This window comes from Saimiri boliviensis, chromosome 17, assembly GCF_048565385.1.
Source record: "Saimiri boliviensis isolate mSaiBol1 chromosome 17, mSaiBol1.pri, whole genome shotgun sequence".
NCBI classification, from domain to species: Eukaryota; Metazoa; Chordata; class Mammalia; order Primates; family Cebidae; genus Saimiri; species Saimiri boliviensis.
Genome location: NC_133465.1, coordinates 58,235,476 through 58,259,438, shown reverse-complemented (window position 1 = coordinate 58,259,438; position 23,963 = coordinate 58,235,476). Strand labels below are relative to the sequence as shown.

At 46.5% G+C, this 23,963-nt stretch overlaps 1 protein-coding gene across 6 annotated transcripts in view; it reads right to left on the bottom strand.

Moving 5' to 3' along the window:
* The window catches only part of ARSG (arylsulfatase G), a 146,281-nt gene that overhangs the window by 77,219 nt on the left and 45,099 nt on the right, over positions 1 to 23,963 (bottom strand). For all 6 annotated transcript variants that reach the window (XM_074388886.1, XM_074388885.1, XM_039476888.2 and 3 more), the window contains exon 2: positions 22,192 to 22,930. In XM_074388886.1, the coding sequence (XP_074244987.1) occupies positions 22,192 to 22,409 (218 nt within the window). In that variant the 5' untranslated portion in view covers positions 22,410 to 22,930. The remainder of the gene's footprint in view (positions 1 to 22,191; positions 22,931 to 23,963) is intronic.

The following is a 23,963-nucleotide window of genomic DNA, read 5'->3' as shown; positions in this document are numbered from 1 at the left end:
AGAAAAACCAGGCACCTGAATGCCTGGAGGTTTTCCTCGGAGACCTGCCTGAAGACAGAAGTTTCCAGGAGCAAGCTTGCAGGGATTCTAGAAATGCATGCTTTTAAAGAAGAGAATTGCTGCTTAGCTTCCTAATCTCCAGGTGCCCGTTCAGGGTCATGATCATCCAGACGGCGCCCTGCTTCTGGAAACCTTCCTACTTCACCTTCGAGGAAACCCGTCTTCATCCTCCTTCGGCCTCCCTGATGGCTCCTGTTCTCCCTCCACTGTGGGCCTGTTTTCCTTTGTCCATCTCTAAGATGTTAGATGTGCCCAGGCTCCCTCCCCAACCCTCTGTGCTGTTGTTGTTACTGTTGTTTTGTTTCTGTTCTGAGATGGAGTCTTGCTCTGTCACTCAGGCTGAAGTTCAATGACAGGATCTTGACTCACAGCAACCTACGCCTCCCAGGTTCAAGTGATTCTCCTGTCTCAGCCTCCCAAGCAGCTGAGATCACAGGCACCTGCCACTATACCCGGCTAATTTTTGTATTTTTAGTAGAGACAGGGTTTCACCTCAGGTGATCCACCCGCCTCAGCCTCCCAAAGTGCTGGAATTATAGCCCTTTTTTTTTTTTAACTTCTAGTCCACTCACACACTCTGGGAAGTCTCAGACAGCCCCACTCTAAACTAATGACTAAAAGCTGATGATCCCCAAATCCGTATTTCCAGCTCAGACTTCATGTGGAGACCCCTCCCCTCCCCTCCCGGGCATCTTTCCTTGGCACCTTATACGCAATAATCCAGGACTGCCCTCAGTGTCTTTCCCTCCAAACCCTGCTCCCTTCCCCTCCAAACTGCCAGCCAGGGAGCCATGCCACCACCATCCACCCCACATCCCCACAGAGAACCCATCAGGCCTGCCTAGGGGCTACGCTCCCGCTCATTCTCCATGTCAAGTGGTCACCAAGTTCCACCAATTCTCCCAGACCTGCCTTTCCACTCTGTCACCCAATAGCACGGCCTCCACAGAGGTCCTTAGGAGCTAGAGGCAAAGTTATCACAAAAGCCTAATCTTCCTGTCACCTCATGTCACCCTCCACACTAATACAAATATTTTTCTTTTTCTGTTTTTTTCTTTTTTTTCCCCCAAGACACAGGCTCGCTCTGTTGCCAAGGCTAGAGTGAAGTGATGCTGCAATCTCAGCTAACTGCAACCTCCGTCTCCTGGGTTCAAGTGATTCTCCAACCTCAGCTTCCTGAGTAGCTGGGATTACAGGTGTATGCCACCATGCCCAGCTAATTTTTATATTTTTAACACAGATGGGCTTTTTCCATATGAGCCAGGTTGGTCTTGAATTCCTGGCCTCAAGTGTTCCACCCACCTTGGCCTCCCAAAGTGCTGGAATCACAGGCATGAGTCAGTGCCCAACCCAAATGTTTTTCTATAATGCAAATTCGATCATACCAATCCCTTACTGAAAAACATGCCCAGTGCAGTGGTTCACCCCTGTAATCCCAGCATTTTGGGAGGCTGAGGCAGGTGAATCACCTGAGGTCTGGAGTTCGAGACCAGCCTGGCCAACATAGTGAAACCCCATCTCTACTAAAAATACAAAAGTTAGCCGGGCTGGTGGTGGGTGTCTGCAGTCCCAGCTACTCGGGAGGCTGAGGCAGGATAACTGGTTGAATCTGGGAGGGAGAGGTTGCAATGAGCTAAGATCGCACCATTGCACTCCAGCCTAGGTGGCAGAGTGAGACTCCATCTCAAAAAAAGAAAACAAAAACACGATCTTGCTCTTCCTGCTTCTCTGGGCTTATCTGCTGCCCATCTTATACTCCCAACATAACACATTGCTCCCATGCATCTGTGCCTTTGCACAGGCTGTTCCCATCACTGGAAATTCTTTCTCCCCGCTATCCCACCTTCCATTGATTGGGAAACCCCAGCTGCCTTCAAGGCCTAGATCAAGGCCTGACCTGTCTTCAAAGCCAAATGTTCAAATGTTAGCACCTCGATGAAATCCTCCCTGAGCTCTCCTCCTGCAACCTATCTGCCACACCCCCATGCCAGCACAGAATTGGGGGCCCCCTTCTCCATGTAATTATATATCATTCAGCATATCTGTTAAAACACTCAACCGCAGCAGTGATAATTGCTTGAGTCCAGAAGTTTGAGACCAGCCTGGGCAATATAGGAAGACTCCTGTCTCTACAAAATATTTAAAAATTAGCCAGGTGTGGTGATACACACCTGTAGTCCCCGCTACGTAGGGGGCTGAGGCGGGAGGACTGCTTGAACCCAGGAGTTAGAGGCTGCAGTGAACCATGATGGCACCACTGCCCTCCAGCCAGGGAAACAGAGTCTGTCTCCATCAATCGATCAATCAATTAATCGATCAATGAAAGCCACAAATGCTTTGACATGCCTCCCATTGAGAGATGGGGGTCTATGTCCCCTCCCCTTGAATCTGAGTGGGTTTTGTGACTGCACTGATCAATAGAATAATGTGGCAGTGAGTGACCCTATGCCATTTTCTGGGCTCAGGCCTTATAAGACTGGCAGCTTCTGTTTCCTGTCTGGAAACACTCTATGAGCCACCGTATAAGAAGCTAAACCACCCAGAGACCACCACATTGCAGAGCCCATCTGTAGGTGCTCTGGTCGGTGACCCCAGCTCAGACCTTCCCCGTGGAGATGTCCAAAATGAGAGCAAGGCCATTTCAGACCTCCCAACCTGACCATCTGCCTGCTACATTCCATGAGGGACGTCAGTCAACACCAAGTGGAAAAGAATTGCCCAACCAAGGAGTGCCTGAATTCCTCACTGCAAAAACATGGGCTCTAAGAAAAAGAAAATGGTTGTTGTTTGAACCTGAGATTGGGACTGGTTTGTTACTCAGCAATACAGAGCCAGAAGAATGTCTGTGTCTCTCACAAGATAATGCTTGGTTCACTATGAAGTCCCCAGCACAGCGAAGAATAAATGGGGTGCTACCAAATGCATGCTGATTAGATGACGCCACCATCCTCTTTGCTTTTGTACCACATGGCAAGGCTAGCTAAAGAGACCTGGGCCTCAGTCCCAGAAGATGGGTTCATTCCCTGACACTGTTTTTCAAGGCGACAAATGGCAAAGGGTCATCATCAGAGAGCGGTGAAATCGCACTGTGAGATCCCAGCCCTGCCCATCTGGAGGCCTGGTGTGGCCTTGAAACCACAGTCTTGGAAGCTGGCCACTGATCCCTCTGTCTGACAGAATGAGGGCAGGGAAGGTGTTTGCGCCAATAGGCACTGGCGGGTTTGCACGCATTGGGTGAGGTCCTCCCTCCGGAGCCTCAGGGAGCTCCTGGCACCACCCCTGCCAGCTCTTCCCTCCTGACCATCAGTGCCCTGGAAGGGGAGCTGGAAGAAACACTGCAGGCTTTCTTCCTTCAATCACTGGGGGCCTTGGGTAAAGTTTCCCAGCCACAGGTTTTTTTCAAAGCACCACTGGCAGCCACAGATACTGGGACCACAGACCCCAAACTTCTGAGCCCGGGCCGTTGACGTGGCTGGTAACTAGTAACTGGTAACTGCTACCCTTCGATATCCAAATCGAGTTCTAGCTATTGCTCACACCTTTGCTCCCCAAATGTTCATGTCTATCCCGCTTTTTCTGTTCTCTTCCTCCTGAGACTGAAGCACAAAGACCCACCTGGTTCACACTCCGAAACGTTCCTTCCTTTTAACAACTCTTTTTACTCTTACAGCTGACATTTATGAGTTATGACACTTATGAGTTATTATGACTATAATCCAGGCACTTTTTCAAGCACTTCACATGCATTAAGGCATAAGCCTCTGTTGCCCCTGCCTTCACTTTGGTCTGAATTTGTAGCTCCGTGCAAGCTGCCCCAAGCATACTCGTTTCATCTGTTTATCCATCACAACAGAATCAGCTTTGTAATTCACGGAACCCAGTGAAATATGAAAATGCAGGGTCAGGCTGGGCACAGTGGCTCAGGTCTGTAATCCTAGCACTTCAGGAGGCCAAGGTGGATAGATTGTCTGAGCTCAGGAGTTCGAGACCAGCCTAGGCAACATAGTGAAACCCTCTGTCTGCTAAAATACAAATTTCCACAAGTTTATCTGGATCTTCTTTAGATTTTTCCCTACATACCAGCTATCCCATACCAATCTTCCCTGTCTCAGTAAAAAGCACCCCCACCCTGTCACTCAGCTCACAGGAATCCGAGGTTGCTCTCTTCCCCTCTCCCTCTCCACAGGTAAATTATTAGCCAGTCCTATCAACTCAACTTCCAAATATATCCAGAATATTTCTATTTTTCTCCACGTATCTGCTCATGTCCTAGTCCAAGCTACCATCGCCTTGTACCCAGACCCCAGGGCCATCATGTTGAACAATCCTAGGGGATGCCATTCATACCATAGGCCAGAGGTGAGCAATGTACAGTCTCCCCAGCTATCGGCGGCAGCTCTACTTACTCCCCGCCCCTGTTTGCAATTCCTGTCTCCAGTTCCCCCTCCCCTCATTTTCCATGGGGCAGCCAAAGTAATCTTTAAACTATTTTTTTTTTTTTTTTTTTTTTTTTTTTTTGGTGGAGTCTCACTCTGCTACCCAGGCTGGAGTGCAGTGGCACCATCTCACCTCAATGCAACTCTGCCTCCCGGGTTCAAGCGATTCTCCTGCCTCAGCCTCCCAAGTAGCTGGGATTATAGGTGCACACCACCATGCCCAGCTAATTTTCGTATTTTTAGTAGAGACGGGGTTTCACCATGTTAGCCTGGTTGGTCTCAAACTCCTGACCTCAGATGATCTCAAGCTAGCTGGGAAGCAGCTCACCTTGGCTTCCCAAAGTGCTGAGATCACAAGAGTGAGCCACCACACCCAGCCTCTTTAAAATGTGTATCACCTGTCTGATTTACTGTAATTTTTATGTATTTACTGGAATGGAGTTTTTATTTTTGAGGAAGAATTTGGGATTATTCCTCTGTTTGAAAAAAGAGGCTTGCTGTAATGTCACAGGAAACCTTTTTTAAGTGGATCTGTAATAGAATATTGTAGATACACTTTGCAGCAGTTGGAAAAGAGAGTGTTGTGATTTGATTGAAATAAAACGAAATGTATTGTCCTCCTCTAAAATAAATAAATAAATAAATAAATAAATAAAATAAAATGTGTATCACCTAGCACAAGTACAAGCTTGTCCAGCCCACAGCCCATGGCCCACATGCAGCCCAGCACAAATTCATAAACTTCCTTAAAACGTTGAGTTTTTGTGTGATTTTTTAAAGCTTATCAGCTATCATTAATGTTAGAGTATTTTATATGTGGCCCAAGACAATTCTTCTTCTTCCAACATGGCGCAGGGAAGCCAAAAGATTAGACAGCCCTGCAATTAGTCCCTGGCTGGAAACCCTTTCATGGATTCTTACTGCAAATCAGTCAAAGCAAATTTGAAGTCACCAGTCTACAGGTCCTTTTATCACAGCGTCCCAGCAGGGGAGCTGGAGCAGTTAGGCCCAAATGAGCCATAGATTTTCTGAAACTGTGCTCTGCCTCAGCCCCTGGGGCAGCCAGGTGGGGCATGGGGCAACTCGGGCACCAGAGCTGTCCTATGTGGGCTCCGTCTGTTCCCTGCCCAGCTCCGGGAAAAGAAGTCCCCTTACAGCACAATGCGGAGAGTCTTCCACTGGCAGCCTTAGTGGAGGATCTTGGAAAGAGACACATATCGTTTCCACGTGTGACAGGGCACAGGAAAGGTGGGAAGTCGCCACCCTGGTGATCCGGACTCTGTTTGGCATCAAGACCCTCCTCCCCAACCTTTCTCCCCTCCAGCCAGCCAAGGTGAGTTGCTTTTTCTAGAACACCCCCAGCTGGCTCTGGCCTCAGGCCCTTCGCTCCATCCTGATCACTCTGCTCTGGTCTCCACAGGGCTGGCCCGTCCTGGTCAGCTGGACTTCAGCTCTCATTTCGCCTCCTGGGGAGGTCTGCCTGACCCAGTGACACCCACAGTAGCACTGTTTGAGCTTGTCCCTCACCCTTATCGTATCTGACTTTATCTTGCTCAGAGATTTGTCTGCTGTTGGCTCCCTTACCTAGGTTAGAGTTCCTCAAGAGCAGAGATGTGCCTGCCTAGTCCCGTCACTGCCCTGGGGTATAATTCCAGACCTCAGGAGCACTGTTTCTCCACCATCAGCAGCCCAGGTCCTGCACTCTACTTGATGAGACCTGTTTCTTCCAGTCTGGTAGGAAAGCCATAGTCTGCATGGACACCAGCTTCCTCAGCTGGGTTTTCTGCAGGCACCATGACTTCATCCCTCCAGCAACCAGGTATGTGGACCTGAAGGCACCACTGGGCATTCCTCCCTTTGTTCATCTCTCTGCCTCCCAAAAAACACGCGCATATCACCTGCCATCTCAAACCTTTCACCTACAAGCTTCCGGTCTAGTTCAACCAACCACAACAGAGTTAGCTGGGGAGCTACAGCCTTTTCCATCCGAGAGCTTACACTCTAGCAGAACTGCCATATGTAGATAATAAGAGAAAGTAAGATGAGTCCTATATGAAAAATACAAAGAAAATGCTATGGGAAGCAGAGTGATAAGAAAGTTAAAAGCATGGGAAAACAAGCCTGAGGCCAAATACGGCCCCAACTCTGTCTAGTGTGAGACTGGACAAGTAATTCAATCTAAGCCCATTATCTTCTTCTGCAAAATGGGCATAATGAGACCTACCTCAACAAGTTATTTGAAGAATTCAGTGAGATGATGTACATCAAGTAATTAGCAAAGCATCCAGCACAGAGTAGGTTTTTTTTGTTTGTTTTTTGGGTTTTGTTTTGTTTTTTTTTTTTTGAGATGGAGTTTTGCTCTTGTTACCCAGGCTGGAGTGCAATGACGCAATCTCGGCTCACCGCAACCTCCGCCTCCTGGGTTCAGGCAATTCTCCTGCCTCAGCCTCCTGAGTAGCTGGGATTACGGGCACATGCCACCATGCCCAGTTAATTTTTTGTATTTTTAGTAGGGACAGGGTTTCACCATGTTGACCAGGATGGTCTCGATCTCTTGACCTTGTGATCCACCCACCTCGGCCTCCCAAAGCAGAGTAGGTTTTTAAAATTCATGTATGGGAAGTAGAAAAGTTCCTCTTCAGTTTCCTTTCTTGTTAAAGAATAAATCATAATTATTAAAAATAATAGTTTGCTTCAAAGATTTTCTTCAAAGCCTTCTTGCTTTTTGCTAATAACTCTGTTAAGGCCTATCCTATGTAAGACATGCTCACAGGCATGTAGTACATTCTATGTCCTTATACTTTAACCAAGATATTTATGTTATTATTTTTCCAAGTCCTTTCACAAGCAACTTCCTGACCCTTCCTTATTTGGACTTCTCCATCGCCTTTACCTATTCAAGAAAGTTTTAAGTTATCAGCCAATCAGGTTCAGTTTTAGATTGTGAGGTCTGGCTCCAACCAACAGAGATTAGATACAGCAGTAAGGACCACCACAAATGCATAAGGAATAAATATGTCCCACTTTTCCTTTGTGTGCTATACTCTCGTGGCAAGACTGCTGGCAAGGGTACCCTTTCTGCAGGAAGTAAAGATTGCCTTGCTGAGAGAGCCTTTGTCTCAGTGCTGACTTTTCTTTGCAGCACTGAGCATCTGTTTCCAACACCATGGCAGGCAACATGATTACTGCCATCACCAGCTAAATGGGGAGAAAGAGAACATTTCAGGTGGGAAGTGGCAATAAGCGAGCAGGTTGTGAGTGGATGGAAGTCTAGGGGTGAGTGGCACTTGGCTGCTGCTGGTGCTATCCTGGCATCATGTTCACTGCCACACATATGTCACATGTCAACTCACACTCAACATACACAGAACCAAGCTCCGCATTCTCCCTCCAAAAGCTTGTGTCCACCCCCTCCCAGTCAAGCAAAGCCACTGAGGCAGTGGAAACTGAGGCATTATCTTCAAGTCTCTCTGCCACTTCCTGCATCTTTCAGATCAAAATGGTGGTTGTCCCTCACCAGAAGCACTTCCTCTAACCCATGCTAGCATGCTGATTGGTCATGCCATTTTACAGCCCCAAGTCTCAGCCTCCATAATCCATTATGCTCTGGCTCAACCTACCTATCAGGCTCTGAGCTATGGCTGCCTGCCATGGGTCAGACTGCATCCCCCCAAAAGATTTGTTGAAGTCCTGACCCCTAGTACCTTAGCATGTGAACTCATTTGGAAACAGGGTCATTGCAGAGTAATTTTAAGTTAAGATGAAATCATACTGAAGTAGAGTGGGTCTTGATCCAATGTAACTGTTGTCCTTATTTCAGAAGAACCGAGATACAGAGAAGAGAATGCTGTGAAGACAAAGAGACTCCCAGAGGGAAGACGGCCAACGTGAAGACAGAGGCAGAGACGATAATGATGCCAGCACAATCAAGAAATGCCTGGGGTTCCCAAAAGCTGAAATAGGAAAGGAATGAACTTCTCCTAGCACTTTGGAGGGAATGTGGCTCTGCCAACACCTTAATCTTGAACTTCTAGCCTTCAGCACTGTAAGATAATACATTTTGGTGGTTGTAAGCTACTCAATTTGTGGTCCTGTGCTACAGCAGGCCTCAGAAATGAGTACACCTCCCTGTGTGTCCCTAGGGTCCAGCTCAACAGGATTTTTTTTCCTGGAACATCTGGAATCCCTCCCTTTCTCACGCCCCACCCACTCTCCAACTCAACACATTAACGCTGTTGTATCTCTGCTAAAGAACACATTACTGTCTTCTTGCCCTTTCAAACTCCTACCTTTCCTTCAGAACCTACTATTGTCACAAAGTCTTTCCTTATCCTCTGGGAGAAAAAGCCTTGACTTTGACTTCGGAAGCACGTGAAACTGTCTCGCAGCCTTTGCATGTGTAATGTAGACATCCACCTGTTGTCTGAGCGCTATTACTGCCATCGGTTGTGTTTGACTGTGGAGCATACACACTTTCTCCAGCCACACCTTCCACATGACTCGTAGAGCTGCTGATGCCTGTTCCCCAATGCACAATAACCCACCCCAATGTGCGTCCAGGACTCCACTGCAATCTAATCACACTACCACAACCCTCTGTCCTCAGCAAACTGGTCCACGGCCCATGAGCCAGGCAGGGATAGTGTGAGTTCAAACTTGGAATTTTCTGAACCAGAGAATGAGAAACAGCTCTTTTGTCCCCCTTTGGAATCTCAAGCTATTAGAAAGCAACCTCAGAGGGATAAGGGCTTCCTTGACTGTCACATGGAGGAACTTGAAAGAATGGGCCAACTGGCTCAGAAGCACAGAGGAAAAACAGAGGGTCTCAGGGGCTTAGGTCACGAGCCCAACCTGTGCCTCTTTTTTGTGCTTACGCTGATTAAGGTGGGTTTCTGGCACTTAAAACCAGAGAATCCTGGCTATTATACTGCAGGTCAGCTATCCCCCATCTTTCTGGCACCAGGGATCAGTTTCATGGAAGACAATTTTTCCACAGACAGGGTTGCAGAGAATGGTTTCAGGTTGATTCAAATGCATTACATTTATTGTGCACTTCATTTCTATTATTACATTGTAATATATAATGAAATAATTACACAACTCACCATAACGTAGAATCAGTGGGAACGCTGAGCTTGTTTTCTTGGTCCTATCTGCGGGTGATGGGAGACAGTGACAGATCATCAGACATTAGATTCTCATAAGGAGCGTGCAATCTAGATCCCACGCATGCGCAGTTCACAACAGGGCAGGAGCTCCTGTGAGAATCTAAGGCTGCTGTCGATCGAACAGGAGGCGGAGCTCAGACAGCAATGCGAGCGATGGGGAGTGGCTGTAAATACAGGTGAAGTTTCACTCACCTGCTGCTCACCTCCTGCTGTACGGCCCGGTTCCTAACAAGCCATGGACCAATACCAGTGGCCCAGGGGTTGGGAACTCCTGCTGTAGGTGATCCAGGATATACCAATGAACAAAAAAATCCCAGCCCTCAATCTGCTCACTGGTCAGTGAGGGAGGTGGATAATTTCATTGTGTAAGAGGATTTGGAAAACATTAAGCACAGGATGTTCTGAAATGTACCAAGCATGTACACCTATGTGTTGGGAAAGCATTTATCAAAACAAGTTATGTGTAAGCTGAGACCTAAGGTATAAATAGGCATTAGCATTATTTGTCTTATAGTAACAAAAATGTCTACCACATACCAAGTGGCTACACCTCTAATCATGTTACACGTATGATGTCTAACTTTTAAAACACTCTGTAAAATAGGATCTAAATTCCCATTCTACAGAGAAGGAAGCTGAGGCAGAGAGATTAAATAGCTTTCCAAGACGACTTAGCTGGTATGAGCTCAATGCATCTTACACCAAGGCCTGTCTCACCATTGTGTCATGTTGAAGACTACAGACCCCTACAGTTAGGAAATGGCAGAGCCAGAATTTGAACCCAGGCCTTTCCAACCCAAATTCCTATGCTCTTTCCACTATAGCTACAGGAGGGAAGGCTGGCTGGAGCTGAGCCGGTCTGCAGGAGGTATCACATTAACTAGGTCACCATGTTACAGGAACCAATCTTTGACTGGGAAGGTCCCGAGACTTATGCTTGGTGGTGTCAGCCCCAAGAGCCTGACTCACATCCACACAAACCACGTGAGCCCAAGAAAGATGTAGGAATGCCCTTGACCCACCTGACTTCCGAGGATGGGCACAGGAACCAGAGTGTCAGTGTGGTCAACATGTTTTCTTCCTGTGCACAAGCTACACAGGAAATCAGAATCTGAAGTTTGCCATAGTGAGTTTGGACTGCATTAATGCTAAGAGAATTCAAATGGATCATCGAAAAAGACCTTTACTTTGTGAAGCTGAAGGGCCTTTCCTCCGCTGTGGATTAACCTTTTTTTTTTTCCTTTTTGAGACACAGTTTTGCTCTGTCACCCAGGCTGGAGTGCAGTGGCGCGATCTCGGCTCACTACAACCTCCACCTCCTGTTTTCAAGTGAATTCTCCTGCCTCAGCCTTCCAAGTAGCTGGGATTACAGGCGCCTGCCACCACACCTGGCTAATTTCAGTATTTTCAATAGAGACGGGGTTTTGCCATGTTGCCCAGGCTGGTCTCAAACTCCTGACCTCAGGTGATGCACCCGCCTTGGCCTCTCAAAGTGCTGTGATTACAGGTGTGAGCTACCGTGCCCAGCCTGTGGATTGACCTTGAATAGTGGGTCTGGGATCCTCAAAGGCTCTTGAGCTACCATTTCCTTTTGCCTGGTGCTGTGGACTGAATGTTTGTGTCCCTCCGAAATTCATATGTAGAAACCCTAATCCCCAGAGTGCCGGTATGTGGACATATGCCCTTTAGGTGGTAATTAGATTCAGATAAGGTAATGAGGGGACAGCTTCCATGATGAGATGAGTGCATTTGGAAAAAGAGGGCTTGGCTAGGTGTGGTGGCTCATACGTATAATCCAAGCATTTGGGGAAGCTGCAGTGGAAGGATTGCTTGAGCCCAGGAGTTCAAAATCAGCCTGAGCTACATAGCAAGAGCCCATCTTTACAATAACAATAATTCATTAATTAATAAGACGGTCCTTTGTCTCTCTCATTAAGTACGTCTGTGGCTTCGGAGTAATGTCAAGTTAGTTTGAGCCCTTTTCTTAGTTTTCACTGACTTCCAAGACCGAGAATTTATAAATTAAGAGTCTGCCAGTGACTCAAACTATCTGAACTTCATTTTACTCATATGTAAGTGAGGATAATAATGCTAATCTTATAAAATCCCTGCAAGGATCAAATGAGAGAATTTATAAATCACATTGGTAAAATATGGCACTAAGTAGATGCTCATTAGAAATCTGTTAACTCCAAAAAAAATATGAAATCAGTTCTCATCCCACACCCTCCACGTCTTCCAGTAATTAGGATGATAACATCAGAGAGACAGAGACAGAAAGAGAGAGCCCTCTCTTATTCACCAATTTATTATTATTACTATTATTATTATTATTGTAGAGATGGGGGTCTTGTTGTATTGCCCAGGCTGGCCTTGAACTGTATTCTCCTTGTGAGAATGCAGCAAGAAGGAGGCCATCTGCAAGCCAGGAAGAGAGCCCTCACCAAAACCTGACCATGCTAGTACCCTGATGCTGGACTTCCAGCCTCCAGAACTGTGAGAAATAAACGTTTACTGCTTCAGCCATACAGTCTGTTGTATTTGTTACAGCAACCCAAGCTGACAAATATGGCTGGCCAGTGCCAAAACTACACTGCCTGAAAGTCATCCCTGCTTGCCCAATTTTAACGATGGCCCTAAACGCAATCTCCCCTTGGACTTGTTAACATTCTCATCTTGGGAACAGCTACTGTACATTTTCTACAGCAGCGTGTAGCCTTGAGTTCCCTTGCCTGGTGTAGGTTTCATGAGATGGAGCTTAGAGTTGTAACTCCAGCCACAAGCACAGCACCTTGGTGGGGCAGAGCCGCCGCAGCAATATCTGGTGAACAAACAAACAGAACTTGGAGAAACTCAGGTGGTTTGACTGGGAAAAACATGTCAGTTCATTTTTCACGTAATCACTTAAGCGGATGCTTTCAGGGCTTAATTCCTTCCTCACGGTGTGTTAAAGTTCATAGCTTAACTCTCAGAAACAATCTCATTTCCTTTATTTGCAATTCTTTGGAGAGGCTGTACCCACCCCTAAAAATGCAGCTTTATGAACTGGCCTGCACGTCACCTCTTTCCCCTCTCCTGGCCACTGTCTCCCTTTGGTTGGACTAATTAATAAGCAATAAAATGACCTTGTTATTTGGAAAGCTTTCTTTTCTCCCAAGTCTATCTGGGCAGGCTCAGGCCAGTTCACCATCAGGGGTCCTAATTAAAGTCTGAAAATACGTTGTAAAGCAAAGCTGGAAATACAGAGCCAGACATTACAGCAGCCTGTTAACAAGAAAATCAACGCAAATTAAGACACAGCCAGACAGAAACCAAAGCAACTTGCCATTGCATAAATTATGTGTATTAGAACCAGGGAACGCTCGTGCTGGAAAGGCTGCCACAAAAGCCCTGGAGAGACATAACATCGCAAAGTTAAGCGTGTCCAGCCTTCATTTGCAAGGCATTTAAAGTAGATGATGAGGCATTCTGTGGCAACTCTCTACTTTGCTATGTGACTAGAATAAAAACTGCCCTTGCTCCATTCATAATTTAAAGGCATGGACGTGAAAATAGGTTTTGAAAATCTTTTGCTGTGGCCTTTGTGTGTAGGGGGACAGGGTTGGGAAATGGGAACTGGAAAGCGGCTGAATTACAACTTAGAAAACCCGTGCAGCTCAGACTCCACATTGCCTTCTGTTGAGAACACAGCTGACTTATTCCCCAGAAGGTTGTAAGCGAGATTATTGAGCTAATGGATACGCAGGCCCTTTGTAAGCTACAAGCAAATGTGGCAACAAATAGCCTACTTGGTGCCTTTTGTTGACTCATTCATTCATTCATCTATTTATACTCCTGTTCTTCTGCTTTCTTTCTCTTTTCTTTGAGATGGGGTCTTGCTATGTTGCCCAGGCTGGAGTGCAGTGACTATTTACAGAAGCAGTGATAGTGTACTGCAGCCTCAAATTCCCAGACTCAAGCGATCCTCCTGTCTCAGCCTCCTGGGTGGCCTCCTAAGTAGCTGCCATATGTCACCACATCCAGCCTCTTGTTCTTTTCCAGAGAGGATTCCTGGCAGCTGAGCTTGGTCATGGTCCTTGGTAAATTTCTCCTTTCCTTTTCACAATCTTGTACATATATGCACATTCATGTTCAAGGAAGCACACACACAAAGCATATGACAATGCAACAGACATACAGGCATCTACGTGCCTCCTGAATCTGACATCCCTCTCCATTGCCACAATTCTGAGTCGGGCCATCTGAAGATCCCTGCAACGTGACCCTTGCCCTTCCAGCCACTCATGTGGGGCATCCTGGTAAGCTGGAACATCCCATCTCAAATGCAGATTGATGACTTCAGTCACTCAGGGTCCCCAGAGCCTGCAGGATTCAGTCGAATCTTGTAAACATGTACATGACACGCTGTACCAGATGTCCAGTCCCTCCATCCAGCCTCATGCACCTGGCCCGGCCATACTCAATTGCTAAAATGCAACACCCCCTGGAGAGTGAGGGCTTTTGGCTCTCTGGATCATAGCTGTGTTCCCAGCACCTGGGACAGGGCCCCAGGGAGGCCCTAGAATCATGTCTGGGTCTTTGCTCCTACCTTCCCTTCTGCCTACAACACGCTCCTCTCCCTTCATTTTAAGTCTCAGCATTCGAGTCCTAACAGATAACCTTTACTGATGACCTCTTGACTTTGCTCTAGAGAAATGAACTTTCTCTTTCTGTAGCCCCCATGGCACTATCTGTAACAGGATTCCTCACTGCAAGCTTTACCACCTAAAAGGTAAAAGGCCCTGCAATGGGCTTTTCTCTTTCTTGACTGAGACCAATTTATAAGTGATATGCTAGTTCCATCCCCTAAGCTGTCAATTCAGACACATCCATCTCATGCACAGGAGCAGGAGATACGCCTGGGGTTTCCACTCTCATAGCACACAACCTCCCTGCATCCTAAACAGGCTGGTTTTCTCGTCTTTGCTTGCCATCAGGCCATCGATCCCTCAAGGGCAGAGCTGGCTAGGGTCTCCCAGCATCTGTCTCATGACTGGCTCTTCGTAGAGATTCAGTGTTGAATGACTGTCTTTGAGAGGCTTAAAAGAGGAACTATTAATAGTGGCTGGACAGGCTACTTTGAACTTGCAGTTGGTTAAGCAGGCTGGCACCAAGGCCCCACTGGTTAATATTTCAGTTCCTTTGCTTCTCTCTAAGATTGGCTACCATCTAGGTCATTGTGTTCCTGCCTGTCCCCATCTATTAAACAGAGCCAAGAGGTAAAAACCCGTGGTCCCTTTTGTTCAGCACTTACCTGGCCCCAGTTGAAAGGTGGGCCTGACATGATTTTGATGTCTATTTGACCTATTTACCCAAGTACGAAAATATAAAGTCACCTGTCCCACGATGCCAAGAGCTTACAAAGAAAAGTCAGGATGGGACTTCCCAAAGCAGGCGTCTTAGGGTAATAGTGAAGGTCATGAGATAGGAGGATTTCTCCCCAGTGAAGGTCCTCCCAACCCCAAATCTGAGTTACTGTGTCAGGGGTAGGAATAGAGCTGAAAAGGAGTTACAGGAGGGAGGAAAGGTCCTCGTTTAGAATATTGGTCTTGTTTAGAATGTCCTTTCTGCCCTCGTCCCCATACTGTCCACCAGTCATCACAAGGCCCTGTGTTGTGACTGCCGGCCTGGTTCACATCTTCCATTAGGTTACTGCCAAATCCCCAAGGCAGCAGGGTGGCTGAGAAAAAGAGGTCTGAGAGGTAGCAGGGTGCATGAACTCTTGCAAAAAGCCAATTCTGAGAACACAAATCAAACCAAGTGTTCAACTAAATTGACAGCTCAATTCATTGCTCACCGAGGCCCGTTTTAGAAACAGCCTCAAGTCCCTGGGAGCCCCTGACCTTCCCATGGTGAATATTGATCTTTGATTCCTAGCTAAGCCACTGCCTATAATTCCTAGCAGCAGCAGCAGCAACAGTGACTTGACTCAAAATTAAACTAGGGGGAGAGAAGGAGGAAAGCAGGGAAGAAACAAGATCAAGGTGCAATGTTAACATACTGTAAATCAACACACATTAAGTAAACACGATTACAGCATGCTGTCATCTGCACTTCTGAGCCAGCCTGGCAGACAGTTCAAGCGAGTGCGAAGTATCTGGGCTTTGCTGGCTGTGACCACCTCTCTCTCTCTCATGATCACTGGGCACTCTCCTTCTCCCTCCCAAAAGATGTGTGAGTCATTACTGCCCAGGAGCTCAAATCCCCATTCAGAAATCCTAGGCCATTGCCTGAATCCAGCCACCCAGCCAGGAGTCATACGCAAGGTACTTCCGCAGCCTGAGAATTTTCAAGAAATGATCTCACTTATACATCACAGGTGAAACCAGCATTGGCTTTCCCTGGGTGTGAGATGTGCTACCAGCAAGAACCAAACAGGCGTTGTATCATCAGGCTTATTCCCTGGGCTCTCAGAGTGTCTTAAATATTTTCAGAATGCGTGAAGAGCTGGAAAAGGCACCAACAGAATGTGTTTGTCCTCTTCTGTTTTTTAAAGCATTAGCAATTCATCCCTCTATCCCCTATTGTAACGCAAGTTGCTTTTCATCTCCCATTTTAATCACTTTTAAATTTCTTTCTTTCTTTCTTTCTTTCTTTTTTTTTTTTTTTTTTTTTTTGAGATACAGTTTTGTTCTTGTCGCCCAGGCTGGAGTGCAATGGCATGATCTTGGCTCACTACAACCTCCACCTCCTGGGTTCAAGAGACTCTCCTGCCTCAGCCTCCCAAGTAGCTGGGATCACAAACGCCCGCCACCACACTCAGCTAATCTTTGTATTTAGTAGAGAGGGGGTTTCACTATGTTGGTCAGGCTGGTCTTAAACTCCTGACCTCAAGTGATCCTCCGCCTTGGCCTCCCAAAGTGCTGGGATTACAGATGTGAGCCATCACGCCTGGCCAATTGCTTAAAATTGTTAAGTTTTAGTTGATTACAAAGTCCCTGACATTTTCACTTAAACTTCATTTCAATTATCGTCTGGCTATCTTATCATTTTTAAACTGGTAAGTGTTCAACAGCACAGCCAAAGAACTGGAATTATAGGTGTGAACCACCACGCCTGGCCTCCTCCTCTTTGACACCCATATGGCAAAGCTGGCCCAAACTTCGATGGATTATTTTTGCTAATTCCCCAGTTCTGCCCAGCCCTGAAGGAATAAGGCTCTAGGATGAGGAAATCTGAGCTTGAACGTGGGCTTGGCCACTTACCAACTCTGGGTGTGTTACTTAACTTCAACTTCCTCATCTGTGATATAAGAGAAAGGTAGGGTGTTGCTTATAGCCATTACTGGAGGTAATGAAAAACAGAAAAAAAAAAAAAAGGAAAAAAAGAAAGAAAAAAAGAGAGAGAAAGGTAGGGTGGTACAAAGAACGGGTGATGCCTAGAGCCTGGCACCTTGCAAGCACTTGGTAAGGGTTTGCTATTATTGTAGCTGTTGTGTTGATTCAAATAAAGGTGTTGGTCCTTATGCATGGCCAGCACAGGGATTAACAGGAATTTGTCACTGGAACTCCACCTCATCCTTCCAAGTTTTGTCATTGGATCTTTTATCATGCAGATTAGTCAATTTACACTAGCATTACATATGAATATTTCTAATAACAATAACAGAAATAACCTAGCTAACATACCCTATCTCTTGTATGCTAGGCTCTATGCTAACTGCTTATATAGATTACTTAATTTTTTTATTTTTTACAAGACAGGGTCTCACTCTGCTGCCCAGGCTAGAGTACAATGGCGTGACCATAGCTCACCACAGCCTCGAACTCCTGGCATCAAGGGATCCACCTGCCTCAGTATCTGGAGTAGCTGGGACCACAGATGTGTGCCACACCTGGCTTATGGATTACTTAATTTAACCCCCACAACACCCTGTGGGATAGAAGGCTATCACTAACCCCACTTACAGAAGAGGAAAGGAAAACTCCAAGGGACGATGCAGCTTGCCCGGGTCACAAATAGGAAGTGGCAGAGCTGGAATCTGATTGAGCTCGAGCTGTCTGGCTCCTGCCCTCTTAAGCATGACATTTAGTCTTCAGTGCAACAGATACGAGCTGATCACCTACACAAAACAGACTGCGTTAAAAGCAGAGGAAAAAGAAATACATAGGCCCGGTGTGGTGGTTCACGCTTGTAATGCCAGCACTTTGGGAGGCTGAGGCAGGTGGATCACTTGAGGTCAGGAATTCAAGACCAGCCTCGCCAACATGGTGAAACTCCATCTCTACAAAGAATACAAAAATCAGCCAGGTGTGGTGGCAGACACCTGTAATCCCAGCTACTCAGGAGGCTGGGGCAGGAGAATCACTTGAACCCAGGAGGCAGAGGTTGCAGTGAGCCAAGATTGTGCCATTGCACTTCAGCCTGGACGACAGAATGAAACTGTTGTCTCAAAAAAAAAAAAAAAAAAGAGAGAGAGAGAGAGAGATGTAATAGAGATGTAATACGGCTAATTGCATCAGACTAAATAGCATTCCCCTCAAATTTCTTATCAATCCAGAACCTGTGATGTGACCTTATTTGGAAACAGAGTCTTTGCAGATGTCATCAATTTAAGATAAGGTCATACTGGAGCAGAGTGGGCCTTACATCGAATGACTGGTATTTTTATTGGAGGAGGGAAGTCTGGACACAGGCATGAAAGAACTCCATGTAACAACCAAGGCAGAAACAGGAGTCTACAAGCCCAGAAGGCCAAGGATTCCAGCAGGCACCAGAATCCAGGAGAGAGGCGAGGAACGGATGCTGTCAGAGCCTTCAACATAACCTTCATTTCTGTACTTCTGACTCTCTGAACCGTGAAACAACAAAGTAATGTTTTAAACTGCCCAGTTTGGAGTAATTTGTTCCAGCAGCCCTAGGAAATTCATGCATGGATAAAAAGAAGACAATAGAACCAGGGGTGGTGGCTTGAGCATGCAGTCCCAGCCAGTCACCCCAGACCTTGTTGGGCAGTAAGAGTTTGTGTTTGAAAGTTACAGTTCCCCGCTGGCCGTGACTAGGCAGTGGGAGAAACCAGCGATGAATCAGTTCATGGCCTCACAGGAAGCCCGGCTTTCCTGTCAACAAAGAAGAATGAAAAGCCGTCAACCTCGGGCCAGAGGGCCATCCACCTGGCCACTGTCACAAGGCTCAGATGGAGAGAACACTTTCACAAGGGGGCGGGAAAAAGGAGAGCCTGGCAAACCACATTTGGCATCTGACTCCCGAGTCACCCTTTCTGCTCAAGATGAGAGTGTGACAGTAGAGACAGAACATGATAAAACCAAAAAAAAATGGGTAGGCCTTGCACAACTCAGCTTAACTCACGGGATTTCCCCACTAACCCGCTAGACACTGAAACAGAAGTTCCTAAGCATTTGGCAAGCCAGGTCCTTTTGAGAATCTGGCAAATGCTAATGGATGGATGAATTCTTTCCCCAGAAAAATATTCCTACATGCAAAATTTGGGGTGAGACTCCAGGGCATCTTGAGCTATTAGAGCCCATTTATTGATGAACAAATATTTATTAATTGTCCACTACGTACTAGGCACTGTGCTACATGCTAGGACTATAAACAGAAATAATAGACGAGGCATTTTTCTTCCTGAAGTCAAGAGCTGGGAGGGAGGTGTGTAAGTTTTCTGTGGCTGCCATAACAAATTACCACAAGCTGGGTGGCTTGAAGCAATAGGCCAGGCTGGGCGCAGTGGCTCACGCCTGCAATCCCAGCACTTTGGGAGGCCAAGTCGGGATCACTTGAGGTCAGGAGTTCGAGACCAGCCTGACCAACATGGTGAAACCCCATCTCTCCAAATATTAGCCAGGCATGGTGGCAGATGTCTGTAATCACAGCTACTCGGGAGGCTAAGGCTGGAGAATCACTTGAACCCGAGAGATAGAGGTTGCAGTGAGCCAAGATTGCACCACTGCACTCCAACTTGGGTGATGGACCAAGACTCTGACTAAAAAACACATAAATACAGGACAGAAGGCTAAAAGTCTGAAATCAAGATGTCAGCCCAGCTGGCTCCTCATGGAGGCTCTGAGGGAGAATCTGTTCCATGCCTCTCTCCTGGTTCTGGTGGTTGCCCGCAGTCCTTGGTATTCTTGGCTTGTAGAGGCATGATTTGAATCTCCTCTGCCAACATCTTCACCTCACCATCTCTCTGTGTCTTCTCCTCTCCTTATAAGAAAATGTCACTGGATTTAGTACCCACTCTAAGTCGATTCTGAGATCATCGAGATCCTTAACTAGTAACATTTGCAAAGACCCTAATTTCAGATAAGGTCACGTTCTGAGGTTCTGGATGGACACGAATTTTAGGAGGATGCTGTTCAACCCAACGTAGTGGTCAGATGATTGAACAGCCACCACAGAAAGCAGCAAGGACCATGACAGAACTCCCGAGGCACCCATGAAAGCTTTCCTGAGGCCCTCACGTGCAACTGAGACCTAAGTAGTAAGTAGAAACTAATTAAACAGAGGAAGTAGAGAGTGCACCAGGATGAACCCATCACACAGATGAGGCCCACACAGGGGAGAGCTCACCTGAAGACCACTGCAAGAGAGAAGAGGCAGTGCAGAAACCAGTCGAGTGGGGCGGGGGGGGGGGGGGTGTTCTGGTTTTGTTTGTTTGTTTGTTTTGAGAAAGAGTCTCACTCTGTTGCCTAGGCTTGAGTGCAGTGGTGCAATCTCAGCTCACTGCAACCTCTGCCTCCTAGGTTCAAGCAATTCTCCCATGCGCCATGTCTGGCTAAATTTTCTATTTTCAGTAGAGATGGGGTTTCGCCATGTTGGCCAGACTGGTCTCGAACTCCTGTCCTTGGCATCACTTGAGTGATGACTCATTCACTTGAGTCATGCACCCACCTTGGCCTCCCAAAGTGCTGGGATTACAGGTGTGAGCCACCCCACCCAGCCAAATACAAGTTTGGGGTTTGGGTTTTATCCTTAGGGCTGAAAAATGTCTTTGAGGTAGTGGAAACAGAATAGTATTTCTACAAAGTTCGCCGTGATGGAGGTGAGGAAGAACTGAGTGAGTGAGACCAGACATAGAAACCACCGGCCCTCAAGGGCGCGTATCTCAGGATGCAAGTGACCAGAACTCTGTGGAGATGCCCCACGCATCACCCTGAGCAGTGAGCTGGAACGATGCCCCCCAAACCACATGAAGGAGTTTAGCCCAGTGCAGACAGGATCCGAGCTGGACAATCAGACCAATGTTAGCCCAAGAAGAAAACCCTGAAGTCTGAAAGCTCTCATGCTTGTTCTCCATCTAAGTGGGGAAAGGAGCTGGGCGTTTTCACAGAAATCTGCATAGCTGTCTTCTAAACACTTCGACTCATCAGATGCATAGGTGCTCCTCTTCTGTGGTCCCTTAGAGTTCAGTGTACCTTAAACTTAAGCCACGCCTCTCAGAAATAAGTGAGTCATGTCTCCCAGGCCTCACAGACTCCACGTTGCTCTCTAAAGGCCATCTCCTCCCTTGAAACCCCCGGTTGGATTCTACACCCTTGCCTCTGTTCTCCAAAAACTCTGAATGTGGGTTCAGAAGCTACTTACTTATAATTCTTATTTATCTTTCTTTGTTTACTTATTTACTTATATATTTACCTTTTTTCCTTTTATTTATTTTTTTTGAGATGGAGTCTTGCTATTGTCACCCAGCCTGGAGTGCAGTGGCATAATCTTGGCTCACTGCAACCTCTGACTTCCAGTTCAAGCGATTCCCCTGCCCCAGCCTCCTGAGTAGCTGGGGATTACAGGTGCCCGCCACCACACCTGGCTAATTTTTGTACTCTTTGTAGAGATGGGGTATCACCATCTGGTCTCGAACTCTTGACCTCAGGTGATCTGCCCGCCATGACCTCCCAAAGTGCTGAGATTACAGGTGTGAGCCACTGCACCCAGCCTATTTATTTATTTTTTAAGAGACAGAGTCTCTCTCTGTCACCCAAACTGGAGTGCAGTGGCATGATCATAGCTCACTGCAGACTTAACTCCTGGGCTCCAATGATCCTCCCACCTCAGCCTCCCAAGTAGCTGGGACCATAGGAGTGTGCCACCACTGCTGGCTAATTTGCTTTTAGTTTTTGTAGAAGTTTGTCCCAAAATCACGGGCTCAGGCGAACCTCCTGTCTGAGCCTCCCAAAGCACTGGGATTACAGGCATGGGCCACTACACCCAGCCCCTTACTTTCCTCTTAACCTGTCTCCTCCACCAGACAATGAATAACTTGAAGGCAAAAATGTTTTATCTTATTCACCTCTGAATTCCTAGCTTCTAACACATAATACATGTTATCAGACAGATGGATGGGTGCTAGATGGCTGGATTTCTTCAGGATGCTATGCTGGCTTCAAACCAAATCAATTAATAAATTAATTAAATCAGCACAGGTCCAACAATGGCTCTTCAAGTGCTTTGCACGGCCCCTTCCCCTCTCAAGAACAGGAGTAAGATGTCCAAAGACAGACATGCTGCCCTGGCATCTCAAGACTCACCTCATGCCCTCCGAAGCCATCTTATCAAGATTGGTAGTGTCCTTTGTTTCGGCCCAGTTTGCTCCCAGGTCACCCCACCCAATGTCATCGGCCAGAATAATCACAAAGTTCGGCTTCTGGTCTCTTGTTTTCCCACTGAAGCAAAAATCCACAAGAGGATAAAGAAATCCTGAGAAACTCACTCCCGCCAACAATACCTTTAGAAAAAGCCAGCCCATGGTGGTTAAGGCAGGATTCTGATTGTCTGGAGCGATGGCAGGCACCACTAGAGACGTTTCTGAGAGCTTCCTTTCTGCTCACTTCCAATGCAGGAAGTCTCTGGGGAGCAAGGGTGAAGTCTGCAAGAAGATGCTGGTGGCAGGAGGTGATGGCAGTGATAACAGCTACAGGGATGTGGGGGGCTATAGAAACGTGGCCTTCATCGGGAATCCTGATTCAAGAGAATCAGGAAATGTGCAATCCCTAATTTGGCTTGATCTTCTATGGTCAGTTAAATGACTGATTGTGTTCAGTAGTTAGACATCCATGTCAGCAACTGCTCTTCAGCCACTAAGAAAGTGACTCTTCTGTGGCCTTAAAGCCACAGCACAGGCCTTACAGCTGTTTGGGACTCCATCTGGTGACTACAGGATGAGTTCTCACATCTGCAGAACACCTGGATGCTCTAGAAGCCGCAGCCAGCCCCGAATAAGTTTCTCAGTTCCAGATGGTTGAGGGCTTCATGTTTCTGTAAGGTTTCCTGAAAGAACAAAAATTGACAAGAAAACAGAGTTAAGACTGCCAGTGCAGCTGTGTTTTACTCAGTAGCTTAGGAAATAATCACTTTTCCATGCCAACAGATGTTTTCCTTTTTATTCAAATATTTAACTGGTTCATCAGTTTCTCCACCTGAAAAATAGTGATGATAATAATATTCGCAATGGACCTATAGTTACAGGGTTGGAGGTAACATTAGAGACAATCTCTGCCAACCCACTCACCATATAGATGAGGATATTGAGGCCCAGTGTTCTGGTTGTGACCAGGACCAGCCCCCCAGCACTGCTAACTCCCAGTGTGCCATTGAGAATTCTAGAAGAAGAGGTGAGACCCTTATTACCAAGACATGATTATTTGTAACAGTCATGCTATAACCTAATGATTCTACATTACAAAAATATTTTTCGTCTTGCTACGTTGCCTAGGCTAGTCTTGAACTCCTGGCTCAAGTGATCCTCTTGCCTCAACCTCCCACATAGCTAGAAGAGCTAGAATTACAAGCATGTGCCACCATAGACAGCTAACATTCTTTTTTCTTTCTTTCTTTTTTTTTTTTTTTTTTGAGACTGAGTCTCACTCTGTCACCCAGGCTGGAGTGCAGTGGCATAATCTTGGCTCACTGAAACCTCTGCCTCCCAGGTTCAAGCAATTCTCATGCCTCAGCCTCCCTGTAGCTGAGATTACAGGTGCCCGTAACATATGCAGCTAATTTTTGTATTTTTAGTAAAGACAGGGTTTCACTATGTTGGCCAGGCTGGTCTCGAACTCCTGACCTCAAGTGATCCGCTTGCCTTGACCTCCCCAAGTGTTGGGAGTACAGGAGTGAGCCACCACACCCAGCGCCAGCTAAAATTCTTGATAGACGTTAATTTAGGGGAAAAGAAAATGGTTTTGAAAAGTTAATAATAGAATCTAGGTAGAGTATATATGGGTGCTTACTATAAAACTCTTTTAATTTTGCCGTATGTTTGTAATTTTCATAATAAAATGTTAGAAAAAAATTTCAAAAAAAA